Source organism: Triturus cristatus, chromosome 1_2 (genome assembly GCF_964204655.1).
Source record: "Triturus cristatus chromosome 1_2, aTriCri1.1, whole genome shotgun sequence".
Lineage (NCBI taxonomy): Eukaryota > Metazoa > Chordata > Amphibia > Caudata > Salamandridae > Triturus > Triturus cristatus.
In genome coordinates this window covers 580,048,542-580,065,483 of record NC_140580.1, presented here as the reverse complement: position 1 = coordinate 580,065,483, position 16,942 = coordinate 580,048,542, and the positions used below count along the sequence as shown (strand labels likewise).

The 16,942-nt window shown below is 44.8% G+C and overlaps 1 protein-coding gene across 5 annotated transcripts in view; it reads right to left on the bottom strand.

Moving 5' to 3' along the window:
* Positions 1-16,942, bottom strand: part of SFXN2 (sideroflexin 2) — a 158,217-nt gene that overhangs the window by 39,686 nt on the left and 101,589 nt on the right. For all 5 annotated transcript variants that reach the window (XM_085606545.1, XM_085606543.1, XM_085606544.1 and 2 more), the window contains 2 exons: positions 12,726-12,786; positions 2,193-2,259 (listed from right to left, as the gene is read on the bottom strand). In XM_085606545.1, coding sequence (XP_085462671.1) covers positions 2,193-2,259; positions 12,726-12,786 — 128 coding nt within the window. The remainder of the gene's footprint in view (positions 1-2,192; positions 2,260-12,725; positions 12,787-16,942) is intronic.

Sequence of the window (16,942 nt, the reverse complement as noted above, 5' to 3'; positions counted from 1 at the left end):
CCAATATTGGCCTCTTACTTCAGAGGGCCCTGGTAAGAGAGTTTTCAAAGTGTTTGTTACATTGGGAAGGAAAGTAATTCCTCTCTAAAGCTCACATTAACACACTCATTTTCTGTTTTCTTGAGACACAGATTTCAAGATACAGATTGCAAAAGTTTGGGAATAAGGGTATTTTATCCCATAAGTTAAGCCTTAAATAGAAACCTTGATTTGCAGAGGTGAAACTCCACTACATTCGATGCCATTGAAACTGGACAAAAGTGAATCTCGCACTCAATGAGTTGGGGAGACAGGAGACAAACCTGCTTGACAGGGGACAAACCTGCTTGGCACGGTGCCCAACGACTGCTATGGTTATAGTAAGACAGCTGCTGAAAATCTTTGAAATTATATACACGATAAAAGTGCTTTAACATTCAGAGGCACTGTTTATATGTTGTGTTTTATTTGACATGCTTATAACTGAAAACGAAAACGCAACAATATACAGCCAAAATCATCTGTCACTAACAGGTACCGCGTTCGCAGGAAATATGCGCCACTCTCTTAACCTAAGAAACAACACACTCACAGCAATTCCATCCAGGGATGGGCGGAATTTGCGAAAGTGACTTTCGCAAATTATCGCGAAAATGTTAAAAATCTCCGCAAACACGCAGAAATATCGCGAAGATGCGGAAGTTTTTTCCAGCCCGTTCGCGGTATTTTCTGCGTGGTCGCGGCTCGCCAGCTTACCCATGTGGTTGCTCGCAGGCGCCGCCATCTTTTTTTCACTCTTCTCGCGGTGCATGATCGCGAAAAGAAAGACGTGATCGCGCGACCAATGACATTAATGCGGGCGCGAACTGTCGCGAGACAGCGCAAATGGCTACCAACAATCCAACATCTCGTGGAGAACGCGACCGGATCGGGAAAACTTGTCGGCGAACGCGGGGATTCAGGTAAGGCGATCGCGCGCGCGCGAGAATGTATTATTTTACAGCGCGAGGAAGAAACAAATTATCGCTAAGCTACGGAATGCGAAAATTTTGACATTTTCGCGCTCTCCGCGGAACGCAAAAATGTCAAATTATCGCAATTTCCGCAAGCGGAACAGAAATTTAGCCCAGGCCTAATTCCATCACCAGTCTTCGCCAAGAAATATCACACTAACCACAGGAGAAGCATTCCTGTTTAGCCACAAAATATCTCGGCTGGCAGCAGTTCTTACATCAAAACAATATCACACTCGCAGCACGTGCGCTAGATCTTTCCACTAAAGCAATATCACACTCTCCGCAGATGGGATATTCCTGTACGTCACAACAGCACACTGACAGCACCTGCACCACTCCTCTTCACAAACAGACACCACGTACACGTTATTTACTAGAAACACATCACAGTGACAGAAAGTGCACTTTTAATGAAGGAATACCCCACTGCCAGACAGAACACTACCTCGTACAGCAAGGCAACAAGCATTTTGCAATGCAATAGGTCTCGCATTTACGAGCACTAGAGCTATTGGCATTGACGTTATTTATGTGTTGTTTTTAAAACAGATAAATAAAAGGCATTGTCATTTATAATGCCAATAGCTTCAACTCTAGCAAAGGCGAGACCTATTGCATTGCATATGCGTTCAGTGCCCGTGCAACAAAGATTTTTAAAAATCTTCAGGAGATAGCGTGTCCAGCCTGCAACAGCAGAACAAAGCTATTTCAGAGAATATTGCTCGGAGGCTGTAATTAAAGCCTACAGAGTAACAACACACGTAACAGGGGGTGTCCCAATGTCCTAATGGGTGTTTACAAAATAAGATAAGGTGATACTAAGGAGGGACTACTAAGCCTATTGACCAATGAAAAGCCACAGTGTACAATGACACAAGCCAATGAAAAATAGGGGCACAGCTTCAAGTCTATACCTGAATACATCATGCCTTGCAGAGCAGCGCATGCGCTGTTCAAGCTCGACTTAAAAAAGCACCCAGGGGTATCTCCACTGGCCCCTCCTCACCAAGCACATCTACCCCTTCACTCCGTCACCACATATCACATTTGTACCAAATGCGCTATCCTGCTTCCGACACCCAATCTTGAAACAAATATGTAATAAAAATGCAGGCAGAGTGGATAGATGCTTTTCACTATAAACACAAAGTGTGAGCTATTGTATTTTTTCCGTTAGTTGTTCATGCGGCTACTTACTCATCCCGGGAGCTGCCATGGCGACTCGGGAAATTACAACCTGGGTTATGCCCTTGGCAGCAGCTTTCTACAGGAAAGAAAAAAAGACAGGAGGAGAAAAGATTACACCGACAAACTGGGTAAGAGAAGAACATTCCCATCTGGTGCAGCAGTGTCTGCACCAGCTGGTCGCTCTACTTGCTGCTCTGGCTGCTTTTAATGTCTGCATGTCTCATTGCTTATATTGGCATGGAGAGAATCGCTGTGATGTGCAGAGTGACTGTCTGTAATGGGGTTTTTGCTCCCTGTACACCAGTCTCAATTTCTCCAGCTCAATAGATTTTAAACACGTAAGGCACAACTATAGGTGTTACTGAATATGGCTCCCACAGGTTACCTGGTGCAATGCTAATAACCCCTGGTTTAAATGTCCTTCATTGGGAAATAGTAACGTAAAACATCTGTTAACCCCACCTACCACCTCCATGAACTACATACACACCTCCCCCACTAATGGTCGCACCAACTCCTCAATTTAATCTAACAAAAAGAAACTGGAGTTAAATGGATGGGATGGTATCACTGAGCACACAAAACTAACACCAAAAATCAATAACACTGGACTAACTAACCACTTACCCTGGGAGCTGGAGCAGCTTGCTGCCTGGAATAAGCGCTTGAATGCCTCATTAGGAGTATTAAGCACTATATAAATGCAATTACAATACAAATAGACACATCTTATGGCAATAACAGCAGTCCCAGCTGGAGCTGGCCCTACGTCATAACATGCCATTTGGGCAGATTGGAGAAATAAGCAGGAAAAAAGCGCTCATAACCAGGACACAAGTCCTATAAAAAGAAGTGGGGGGGACAGACAATATGCAAATGACCTCATGACGTCAAGTGCTGGACGTGCCCCGATGTCGGAAAATGACACCGGGACACGTTCAGCATATTTTGTGGGGCCCAGCTTCTTGGCAGGGGAGGACGGCATCCACCCTGTGAAAAGAGTGGGGGGACGCGTGTACCCCCGACTCAAGCCCAATCATAACTGTTCTATATGCAGTCGTTCAAGTGCACGTTAGAAAGTGAGTCAGTTCAGAAGGCGGGGCATATAGAGGCATGCAACCACAGAAAAGCCTCACTAATACTCCCCTTCTTTGAGGTTTAATGAGTTTAAAAAGATTACAGTGCCAGTGCTTAATTTGAGCCGGTGCTAAGCACCGGCACTTAATTGGTTTCCGGTGCTTGGCACCGGCACCTAATTGTCAACACCATACTTGGAACAGTCCACAACATGGTGGCGCTGCTCATCTAATTTAGAGATGAGCAGAACAACGGTAGTTTAAGACTAAAATATATATATATTAAAATTGCTAATAACTGCCTCCCCAGCCATTCCTTTACCTTTGGGGACCTGAAATAATCTGAACTGTCGCATTTACATGTGTGAGAGATGGTTAGTAGTTGTTTTGGCAGTGATGACAAGGAAGATGGGTGGTGCAAGCGGCAGTGGCCTCCTGGTCAGAGGCCTGGCACTTCATATTTTACAAATTAAGCACTGTAGATTGCACATCCTTTGACTGCCAACGAATAGAAACGACCAACAAGAGTGTTTTATGTGGAAGCACCATCCTCTGTCCTCACACTGAAATGTCTCCCATAGGCGTGTGTTTATACATTCAACTGACTAACATTGTCTAAACAAAACCCGTGGTTATGATACTAAATCCCGGTTATGCCTACTGGAGATTTATAAAAAATAATAATGCTTAGGAGGAAAATAGTTTTAGACCTGTACAAAGGTGCTTCGTGAATTATTACCAGTTATCTAGAGTAAAGTTAAGGAACTTTTCCACTCAAAACTTCATGTATGGAAGTATTCGTTTCTTAGGAAAAACCTTTCTGGGCTGATTCCAACCTGCAACAAGTGTACTCCATATTTAGATTTTTCTTTTTTAATTCATTTTTACAATCATTTCTTTTACCTACCAAGGTTTCTTCCATCCATTTGTTCATTTAGAAACTGATTACACTTTGCTAGTAATAGCATTGCTTTTCGAGTATAGTCTGCGCCCTTTGTCCGAAGTATGGGCAATAAAAAGCTATTTTCAGTGGCTGAGCGCCCAGAAATAATTTATACATCGATTATGCAATTGAGTGCAAAATACATAATTTCGTTTTTGAAGATTCCTTTCCCTGCCATGGGCACATTGTCTGGGATCTTCACAAGACAGGAACATTATGTAGAATGAGAAGTGGGGTCAGAAAAGAGAAACTAATAGACACTGTAAATAATTCACGTTAATGTTTGATGTGGGAACAGCATCACTTAGAGACCATCGGTCATCGCACAAAGGTGGGAGAGGAGGAAACCTTCTCCTTTTACCTCATCACAGTACTAGGAGATAAAAAAAAAAGTGTGTGGGAAGTATGATTTGTTAGGTTGTATCCTGAAGAGACCCACACAATACTGACATTAACTAGGTAGGGCTGGAACTGCTCTCTTCAAAACGAGGCCTCAAACCTGGAACAGATGCGAATGATGTACTGAATACACTAGCTGATGATTTCTTCAGACGTATAAAAGTTTTGTAACGCGTTCTTCTTAAAATACGACAAATACATTTGAATAAAAAAACGTGCACTCATTCCTGGGAGAGATGTTCTGGTCAGTTTGGACACTGGGTACAAGGGATATGTGAAGGTGAAGCAAGTGTGAGTACAATATCTATGGAGCAAAGGATGAAAAGAATGAGATCAAAATAATGGTGTATCATTCAATTGTCAACTATTCTGCAGCTCAAAGGTGTTCAGCAAACTTTTCGACCTGTCCAAAGAGGCAATTCACAGGACCAGCAGCGGTTCCTCCGCTATGGCGGAGGAGCATTGCCCCCCTCTCCCCGGCAGGAGCCACAAAAATGAACAATAAAACAATAATAAACGCTTGTTTATTTTCATTTTATTTAGGCTGTCGGAGTCGAGGCTTGGGGGCGGGGCCTGAGATGACAGGCTGGTGGAGTGTTTAGCACTGTAATCAGTGCATATGATGGTTTGGCCGTCCGTCTCAGGAAGGCCAAACCGTCATGCGCACTGAAGCGCTCTCCCACCCCAGCTGCGTTGCTGGGTTGGAGAGAGCAGGCACAGGCTCCGAGTCTACCTGGGAGCGCAAATCCACGGCGCTCAGGCCAATCCTCATGCTGCTTTCATGCAGCATCAGGACTGGCCGCAGGGGATTCTGGGAGCCTGTGCCTGCAGTGCACAGAGCCGGATCGGAGCGCAGATGCAGGTAAGTTATTATTTTGTTGTCCGTCCCCGGTCCTCCCCCAACCCAGACACTTTGCTCAGATACCAGTCGCTACTGCACAGAACTACATAACTAAAAACTTGAATGAGCAAATGAGGCCTGTAAAGACCACTTTTAATGATTATTCACACAACTGTCAATCCCAGAAGTGGGGAGTGAAGTTACTGAAGAAGGCGGAGTTGACACACCTCGCAGAGGCTGAAAAAATTAAATTGGTTTCGAAATTTGTATTGACTCTTTCATTAACAACTACAATTCACTCATCAAACTACACCACACCAAAACATAAATCAACTGTTTAGCCTTGTTGTAACAAAACATTACATCTTGGCATATATTTCTATAATTATGAATCATCCCTGCAACAAAATCGCCCCAAAACGGAACTTCTTGGAAACCCACCACAAATGAGGAGGAGCAGGACTCGGGTAGAGGAGGTGGGGGAATAAAAGAAAGAGTAGTAAACACATAAGACACAACCCACACAAGATATCAAGGACTTCATCACGAGGGCAAAACACTGCATCTGTCTGAAGTCCCTTAAATGACTTGGCAACAAAGTATCTCATCTCAACCAATATAGGGGCCACTAGATCACGACATGCCTAAAAAAACACAAAGGCCAGCAGCACTAAAGTATGGGTAGTTTATAGCGGGTATAATGTTTCCTTCTGCCCAAGGTTCTCTACTCTCCACCTGCAGATATTCTCTTGCTGCCTCAGGATATGAGAGGAATAAATCCTCTCTCCACCTCAGACCCCTAAACTATTAGGGAACCCATAGGGAGGCGAACATGCCGAAAACAATCAGCTTCTTGACTTGCTGTGGAGTATGTCTACGCGTTAGTGTAGCAAGGCTCATCATTAGCAATACAACTCCTGTTCCTGGTGTCGCTGCCTCGCAGTGTTTCTCGCTGTTACTTTGTACTGGCTACTATTCACTAATTTGAGGACCACAGTGCCAACACTTGCTTCCTCACCATTAGGGCTCTTGGTCAGCAGCAATACCTCTTTGAGTCTATACGTCAGTGTCTGTAGCTGGTTTTTCTACAACAGATTATACAAACTACACCATCAGTGACCACAAATTATCTTTAGGCTGGGCCAGGTAACCCCAAGAGTCTGATGCTGCTGGTCTTAGTTTAATTCTCCAAAAAGCTCAATCTGGTGTTGAAATGGCATCAGGGAGGCATAGGCACATTTCCCAAATTTCTGGGTCTGTCCAGCTTTCTTACCACCGCTTTTCACTTTTTCTCCACTTCCGTTAACTGGCAATCCAGTTGTTGTATGCTGTGCTCAGTGGTGGGAATGCAACCTCTATTTACCTTCATTGATTATCTTAAGGAAGACATTTTGCTCACACTGTGTGTAGTCACAGCTTACCCAGGAGAGCAAGAGAGTTCCTCATGCCCTTCCTCAAGGTCAAAAAAGGTGTACAACCACACAGTGTCTCGGAATTCATGTTTCATGTCCTGGAGATCAGAAAGTTTGGGAATGTTCTTAGTATTCAACTGGCTTAACTGGGAGCATGACTGAGACAACAACATTAAAACATAGAAAACTCAGACAGGTACCAGAAAAAATGGATTTGCAATCACAGCTGAAATATTAGCAAGGCGAAGAAGGAAATAATGGTAGCAGAAGTAACTCACACTATCCCTTTTACTGGAGGACACTTAGGAAAGGACTGTTTTTTGCGCAAAGAAGTGTGACAGCAGAAGAAAGGACCCGATCTATTAATATTGACACTAAAATTGTAAGATGAGCAGTTTTTTAAAACATCTCTTTATTAAAGATTTTATAGATTATGCAATAACGTTTACAACTTTCACTGTCTCGTACACAAAACCTTGTATCGGTGGATGTCTTTGAACCCCCTAAGAGCTTCCTTTTTCCTCCATCCTTTTATCTCTCTGTCTGGAGCCCACACTGCAGAGGAAGTACCATGTCCATAGATATGTGGTGTCAGCGCATATCCCACCGGGGCCAGTCCACATTAAGAATTCCAAACACGCCAGATCTTTCCCCATTTGCCGGGATAGTCCCTGCTTTCATATATTACTTTTTCCATGAGCATTCACCAGTCCATATTGCGTTTCCAAGAGTCCAGATCCGGCGAGATCCTAGCTTCCGAAGCCTTGGCAATATTCCTTTTCGCTACAATCAGACCCAAGGTGGCCCACACTTTTAGATATTTCGGGGCCTCCGACTCTCCCCACACATACCTTTTTGCGGAACCAGTAGGCCCCCACCCATCCCATGCAGTCTGTGAGCTTCGCCCAGAAAACCTGCATCACAGGGCAAGTCCATAGAACGTGGAAGAAGTTTAATTCCTGCCACAGCCCCGCAGATATAGATTGGAAGACGATTTTCCCATTTTAGTTGGGTCGTTCTGGAGAAGTATGAGCGATATAGTATCCGTAACTACATCAATCAAAACCCTGATTTTATGGTGATCTCTCGGGGGGCGCCTGGGGCCTCATACTACTCTTCATCCTCAAAGCCCTCCACGTTCACCACCCATCGTTCCTTTACCTGTTGTAGGATGTCTGGGGTCGCCTAACAGCCTGTCCCCCAGAGGGGAGGATTCCTCCAGTCCTGTACCCTTTGCTATCATCGATTGTAGGGCATGCCTAAACCGCAGGTATCGATAGGTATCTGAGATCGCCAACTGGTAATCTCTCATTAAGTCCGGCAGGAGAACTGTGTCTCCACTCACCAATAGGTCACCCACTGCGGAGATGTCAATTAGATCCCATCTGGTGAATCCCTTCAGTCCCCTCAGAGCTGCCAGTGCCGCTGCATCCTAAAGTGGGGCAGCTTTTATAAGTTTAGTCCACAATCCTAAGTATGCTGTTGCCTCTTTCCAGATGTTCATCACCATTTTGGAGGGAGTGGGTAGCTCACTCAGTGGCCACCTACATTATAGTGCCGCTGGGTACCCCTGTTCGCCCATTACATATCTGTACATTTGTAATGCAAGCTCAGTCTGTGCCATGAAGACCCAGTCATAGACCGTGATTAGTTGGGATGCCCAGTAGTACTTTTGGACACCCAGCAGGGCAATTCCCTGCATACCAGCCCCTAGTCAGTTTTGACAGGGCAATCTGCGCTGGGCCGCCACCCCACAGTAGTAGTCAAGCTTTCAAGTCTATAGATCTGAAGTATGCCTTTGGGACCTCATAGGGGGTGTTTTACAAACGGTGTGGCAAAGACATGATTTTAAATTATGATGTCCTGTCCAACAGGGAAAGCGTCAGGGCGCACAAGTGTTGCACATCATTCCTTAGTCATTCTAACAGTGGAGACAGATTCTGTTCATAAATGAGGTTGCATTGTGTGTTACATATAAACCTAAGTAACAAAATTCACCCAATACAGGTGATGCCCTGCAGTCTGGTGGTAGTCTCGGTATTCCACCCACTAGCGGATACAATAGGGACTTATGCCTGTTAATGACATACCCTGAGTATTTGCCAAAATTCTGAAGCATTTGCATTATTCTGGACACCGTCATCTTAGAGTCGGTAATACAGAGTAGGACATTGTCTGCGTATGAGAATATTTTGTCCTCCAGGCCCCACACCAGTCTAGTCCCCTGACAAGTGGTTTTTTTTTGCACCCAAGCAGTCAGTGGCTCCAGTGTCAGAGCGAAGATTATTGGCGACAGTAAGCAACCCTGTTGAGTTCCCGTCATAGTTTGATCATTGAGGAATATGCCCAATTGTCCCCGACCCTGGCTAGTAGGCTGCTGTAGAGCGAGCAGACGACTGCTATTATTGTGGGCAAAATCCTCATATGTTCAGTACCGCAAAGATATATTCCCATTCCAGTGAGCCAAACACCATTTTGGCACCTCGGCACCTGGCTTACCACTTGCCTTTGGCCTCCAGTTCCTGCTTGTTACAGACTGATCCAGTGATAGCGCAGCTGCCCGGGTTTTCCCGCTGGGGTATTCCCAACTGGGTATTCCCAGTCACTGTTCTTCATGCCAACAGAAGCCCTGACCACTCCAGGACCTACTTAATACAGGCCGCAGCACGAATGAGCAGGGGGCACACTGCTGGCGTGCCAAAGACAAGACCGTCTGTGCCAGTCCGTGCTTGGACTGCCCATAACGCCACAACGCCTGGCCCTCCCGCCCCCAGATGATACACCATCGCTGAGCTGTACATCTTCAACCCCGGACACCACAAACACAGCCACTGCGCCAACCCACACTCCATGGTAGGACCTTTCACCTGTATCCACTACCACTTTACCTGCCACTGCAAACACACCAGCCCACGACCAGCCCAAACCTGATCACACCACCAACACCAACTGAACAAAAACACCAACTAGCATGCCAGTGAGATTCAGCAGAGATTAATTAGGAGGCTGCATGCACAGGTGAGCATAAAGGCTGGAGAAAGACAATCTGGAGCATCTGATGAAATAACCTTCCTGGGCTGAAAAGGAGATCTGCACCTCCAGGTCAGAAACTCGAAACGTACCCTCTTGAACTATCTCTGCTACTCAGAAAATGGCCCAAGCATAATGCCCAACACCTGAGCAGATGCTAAGCTGGGCCAGGTCAGAAATGATGAGTGGTTGATCACACTATGAAGATAATATACGAGCTCCATATAGTCAATTAATGTCAGTGTTACGTGGTGAATTAAACGATGTGCATGATAAGATAGATCAGTACATTTTATGAAAGTAAATAGGAGCAATCTGCTTTGAATAAGAGGCCAAGTCATTAATTAGGATCCCTTCCATAGCGCACAGAAATAATCTTAATTTCCTACTTCATCAAAGTATTCCTGCACTGCATTTAGTTACAACTGTTCTTCAATAGGCAGAAATATATGTTAAATCACTTGTTCTTCAATAGGCAGAAATATATGTTAAATGAGAGAAGAATGTCCTAAGCGAATGCTGGTTGCATCATTGGTGTTCTAATGAACTCTTAAACTTCATACAATTTATATTCTAAGGAATCATAAAGCTTAAAACAGGAAGTTTAATGATTTAGATCTGAGGGGGAAGTTAATCACTGCTGGTTATGGTTGAAGGTGGTCAATTCAGTTCAAATGAGGCTTCCCCATGTAGGAGGAAATCATGATTTTCTTAAAAACATCTGGGCTCTTATTATGTACTAATATCTCTTTAGCTCAGCAATTAGGGCCTTTGAGCATAGTGTTAACCCGTGCCTTACCGTGTCAAGTTGAACACCTTATTCTAAGATTCCCCTCCATTTGAAAGGTAAAACAGGATAAGCAACAAGTGAATGAATTCAAGGGAGTCCTATCTAAGCAGTACTCTTACTTTATATACTATTAACTAAACATCACTGTATAAAATATAATTTACATGACAATATAGCGTTGATAAATTAACTTTGAGCTACTTGAATTAAATCATTTAGCTGCATGAAAGATAAACACTCGGGGCCGGATTCATAAAGGGCCTCCGCGCTCATGGCAGAGGCCCCGCAGTCGTGGGGGGTCTCCGCACTTGGGCCGGAATCTACTCAATAAGAATTCTCATTGTGAAGTTCCTATCCCCCACCACGAGTGCAGAGACTCCCCCATGACTGCGGGGCCTCCACCACGAGTGCAGAGACTCCCCCATGACTGCGTGGCAACCACCACGAGTGCAGAGACTCCCCCATGACTGCGGGACCTCCACCATTGAGTGCAGAGACTCCCCAATGACTGCGGGGCCTCCACCACGAGTGCAGAGACTCCCCCATGACTGCGGGGCCTCCACCACGAGTGCAGAGACTCCCCCATGACTGCGTGGCAACCACCACGAGTGCAGAGACTCCCCCATGACTGCGGGACCTCCACCATTGAGTACAGAGACTCCCACATGACTGCGGGGCCTCCACCACGAGTGCAGAGACTCCCCCATGACTGCGGGGCCTCCACCACTAGTGCAGACACTCCCCCATGACTGCGTGGCCTCCACCATTGAGTGCAGAGACTCCCCCATGACTGCGGGGCCTCCACCACGAGTTCAGAGACTCCCCCATGACTGCGTGGCCTCCACCATTGAGTGCAGAGACTCCCCCATGACTGCGGGGCCTCCACCACGAGTTCAGAGACTCCCCCATGACTGCGGGACATCCATTATTGAGTGCAGAGACTCCCCCATGACTGCGGGGTCTCCACCACGAGTGCAGAGACTCCCCCATGACTGCGGGGGGCCTCCACCACCAGTGCAGAGACTCCCCCATGACTGCGGGCCTCCACCACCAGTGCGGAGGCCCTTTCTGAATTAGGCCCCGAGTGAACGTTGGGGCATTCACCTTAAGGAGTATTTTATTGTTTCCATTGAGATGGTTTATAGTTGGTGACAGCTTTGTTGCCAATGGAATACTCATACTTCCCAAAGTACATCTGTGATGAGTAGCAGCACCAAAATAAGACACATAAAATGTGTTAGTCTGTGTACATCCTTGTCATTATTTCATCAATATATATGTTGACTAAAACTCAGCTGTGAGATGGATCACCAACACATTTAGGAAGGAACAGTGTTAGTGGCATGTAACTACAAGCATTGGCAATGCCAACAGGTCTGGCTTTTAAAGAATGTGAAGCATTACAAGTAAATATCATGGATATTAATATGTATTTTTATGGAAGAAAAGAACTTAGGATAACATCTGCGTGGGTTAAAAGGTCAGGTGACAGTTGCACTGTCAAGCCAGTCCTAAAAGTCAATGTAGGTTAGTGACTGCCCTCCTATGTCTGTGACAACATAAATTATCTAGTTATCTAAGACATTTTAATAGTATTACAATGTTGTGCGTGCCTCTGTAAGTTCAAGCTTAGACAGCTGGGTAAATAAAATGAACACAGCTGTGTGGAAGGCAAGCATTTGTTTTGTGGCAGCACACCACTTCTGCCCAGTCAAACCTTGTACTCCTGGCTCCAAAGCCCCTCTCCTGGTGATTCTCACATAATTGTTTGGCGAAAGGTGCGCTGCCATGCCAGACCATACAAATGCTATACCTATAAGATGTATTTCGGCATGAGTCCTCAGTGGACGTGCATGTATGCTCAAAACATGCCAGACAGACAAAATCATCACTGACTTGGCTACATAAAAGCAGTCAGATAAGGGATATTAATTTTGATCAAAGATCATGCCCACCTTCTGGTGAAAAAAACAATCTGAAAAATGGATATAATGTACGAGAGGCTAAATAACGATGCATTTCTACCACAGACCAAATCGTCTTTGACTTACCTTAGAATACCCCAATTTATTGTCATTTTCATCTGTGACCATAATTCCATTGAGTATTTCCCTAGGAAAAGAATAATATCAACACTTTAACAGCAAGGTATTCGAGCTTCACTTGTGTAGTTTAATGAAAACCTTCTGTAGTGCGAGCAAACAGAATATTTACAACAAAGGTTGTAAAAAGAACAGAGCAGTATTTTTAAGTAAAAATGACCGAGCTGTTATGATGTAATAGTCGGGCAGGAATGTGTAGTAACGAGGGTACTGCACAGCTTTGTACTTTGTGTGGATTCAAGAGATGCTGCAATACTGCATCATTTACATGGTGTCACAAACATCACAAGTGTTATTGTAAGCATATCGAACGCTTTATTTGTAAAAAGATAAGTGCCGTAGCCAAAATGCCTAGGAAGCCTAGTCTTGAGTCCATCCGTGCCTCTTTCTACCCTCACTGCACACCTCCCAATTCTTCATTTCCCTCCTGCAGGTTATTTTTCATCCATGCTTTCTCCATTTCTCATTAGTTTCTCATCTTGCTCTTCCTCCTTTTTTTCTCCCTTTTCTGCCTCTCTCGCTTGCTCTGGATCAAAGTCTAACGAAAGAAAATAAGTCAATGTCCCCAAAAATGAGTGCTGGTGCCCAGTACGACAAACGCCTGCACAAATTAACCACCAACTGTTTGCAGCATACTATGCTGGGCGTATCTCAGGCTCACATTGAGCAGTCATTTTATTATGAGAACCCAGTATATCTTCAGACTCTAGACTGGCCTCTAAATGAGACTGCCAAGTGTGCCCCGGGGGTCAGGTGAGAGTTAGTGCCACAGCCGTGGAGCTGCACTAGTTAATAAACAAATGCCTGGTACGTTGTGTAGAGAATATGTTCTGCAGCAGTGGACAGCCACTATCAACCTGATGACTTAGAAATGTGGCTGAGCCCAATATTAAAGACGGGGGACCAATTATAACGAATTAAGTACAAACCATTTTAGCATGGTGAAGAAGTGTTGCAAAGATGGATGACTTTCTCTGCGTCTTAGGAGGCATGTTGCTTTTTTGGAAGCTGAACATCATTGAACTGATGGTGACTCCCACCAAATGAGGGTGGGATGACAGACGTGTGCACATTGCCGACCTCGGGCGCACAAATCAATATTGCAAATCCAGCCTGCAGTGCTCTGAATGCAATGGCTGTCGGCTGAATCTGAAGACCAAGCTCAAAGGCGACTAGAGTAGATGGACAATAGAGGAATGAGTAGGCAAGCTGCTGCCCTCTGCACAAACTTGAGATTCCTGTATTACTTTGCACAGAGGGAATCCTTGTGGTTGAGATCTACCAGAGAGCATTGTGAACTAATAATTCAGACCCTAGGCCGTCAAGGGTATATGTACTCATAAAGGAGACGCTCACTGGCGCTCCTAGTTACATCTTAGACAGGTAATGCAAACGAACGTCTATAGGACATATTCCAGCTATCCCCAATAAGCTTTCGATGCGCCCACAAACCAAGTGGCTCATTTAAGCGCTTTAACGCATCCAAGTGTAGGCAAACCCCAAGTTACCGCCCAGCACTTTGGAGCTTCCCAGGAGACCAACACATACAGAATGCATGCACCAAACACTTGTGGTCACAATCCAGCGCTCAAACCACCAACACTGCCTCTCATCCAGGCTAACCACCCTTGTACCGCATTTATGTTTTTACTTATTTACTTTTGATAGCGTTTTTATCCAAACGACTGTACAAAATTAATCGGTACAAAAGTAAGAATAAAGGGCAGTTTACAAACAATGATCAAGAATGATTGGAGAATAATAAAAGATGCTCGATTAGTAAATGTTTAAAGGTCGATGAGGTAGGGGAACTTTACAGAGTTAAAATAGAGAAGAGGAACAAGGAAGTCGAGGAACAGACTGAAGAAAGCAACATTCAGAATAAACATACAGGCAGAGCGAAAGGACCAAGGAGTCTAAAGACAGATTAAAAAACACAAATAAAGAGGGCAGATAATAAAGAGATCTTTAACTATACAGATTAGAAAAAACGTAAATTGAGCAGCTAAACGAAGCCACTTAAGATGAAAGAGATATGCAAGCATGCACTTGGCAGGGTAGGGAAAAGGCGAGATGCAGCCATAAGATTTGAACACTTTTAAGAGGCACAGTCAAGTAGTTTGGAAGAGCGACAAAGAGAAGAGTAGCAGTTATAGCGATATAGTAAATAAAGAATAAAGAAGCAGCTTGGTGTAGAAAATATGAAAGAAATAGCCTAATCTCCCATATTTTGGCATCAGCCCAAAACACTCCAAACTCCCTCTTCATTGCCATGGCCAGAAGAATGTGGGTCTTTCAAGCTGCAGGGAGTGCCACTGGGCTGGGAAACAGTGGCTGTGGTGCTTGATGGTAGGCTGGAACATTGTGAACAGGAGAGCAGCACTGAGATAAACCACAGGGGAGCACATGCAGCAGGTATTACCCACCACCACTGCAATACAAAGAGGAATCAAAGACTTTCATAAAAGGAACCCGGAGCTCACCATTCGCATGACGGCTACCTCCTGAGTATTGCAAGGAAGAGATGCCAAAAGCAAGAGGATGTTTGGATAGTCAAGTCCAAGGAAGACCAGCATCCACCAGAGCTTTAGAATTTGGGCTCCACGTGAAAGACATCCACTAACTATTAATGGGTCTGCATCCTATGGAGAAGTGTCTTTGCAATTGCTTACTGTATGCAGGTCTCAGCAGGAGCAAGAAACATGCATACCCTTCATGCTCAAAGTCTGCCTCGGGGCAAGCAATGATGAAAACTATGCGTTTAATCCCACGGCACCTGGTCATCAGGAGGTTAGGGCAATCTCTCTCAGCGGCAGCACATTTTGTTCTTATCTGGTCATCTGGGGTATACGTGCACTTTACAAATTTCTAACATAAGAGAAATTATCATTAGTTTTGAGTTCTATGTAAATGTTAGGGCCTTGTCATATTCATACAGTATTCCCTACAGGATGACTGTGCAAAGGTAAGCGCCCAAGTTTTGTATTAAAGAGTTAAAAATAAAAAACTTTTGACGCCGACAGCTGTCTCATTTGGTAGGCATGTGTGCATACCAAATGCAAGCACCCCTACAAATTGCACAGGCTTTTTTTTTTTTTGTTACAAAACAAGTTACATCAGTAACTACAAAGAAAAAAATGCTGGGGATGACAGCAGAAGCAAAACAGAGAACGTGGGATACGGGCAGAGAAGGAAAATGAAGGATGCGGACAGGGGGTAGCAACATGGGTGAAGGAAAAACGAGCATTGGATGGGGCAGCGAAGGACACGGCAAGTCAAAGCAGCACAAGGGAACATAAAACGACGAGACAAAGCAACATGGAGACAGGTAGGAAGCAAGAGAGGTGAAGGAAACAATACAAGAGAGGTAGAGAAGCACATGGAGAGACAGAGCAAAAGAGAGAAAGGGGTGGGGGCAGAGAAGCACATGAGAGACAGACCAAAACGGAGATGGGGGAGCACAGAAAACACTACAACATGAGACGGAGCACAGAAGCACACAGTGAGACAGAGCAACACAGAGACAGGGAAGAGGATGTAGCCTTATGGTAAAGCAGACGACCTCGGACCTGGGGAACCGGGTTCGAGTCTCGGCAACGACGCTCAACATCCTGTGATTCTGGGCAAATCACTCAATCTCCCCGTGCCTAACAAAAATGAATGTGACAAAACTGGTGCTCATGTAAAGCGCTCTGATACCCGATGTCTTGGGTCTAGTTCGTGCTATATAAAACTCAAAAAATTAAAATAAAATAGGGGGGTGAAGAAGCACACAAGGTATTCAGCTGTAAACACATGCACTCTTGTAGAGTACTTAACTAAAAAGAAAAAAGTAGCACCAAAAAACCGAGCAGTGTAAGGACACACTAATGCGTCCATGCTCCATGGGAGGGACAAACTCACGAAGGGTAAACAAAGCCCACACAAGCCATCAAATAAAAAGCAAGAAAATGAGTGACAATGAGTGCAGCCAATCGTAAACAAAGGGCGTGCTCTAAGCCCACTGTAAGTGAACAAAATGTCTCGCAAAAGACTATGCCGCTACCCTGGGCTGGAGTTAACAATGGAATTCTCGTGTGCAGTTTTCGGTGCCTCGTGTTCAAGTTAACGTCCCAGGCTTTACTGCAACAACAAATGACTCTCAGTTAGCAGATGTCTTCTCCGTG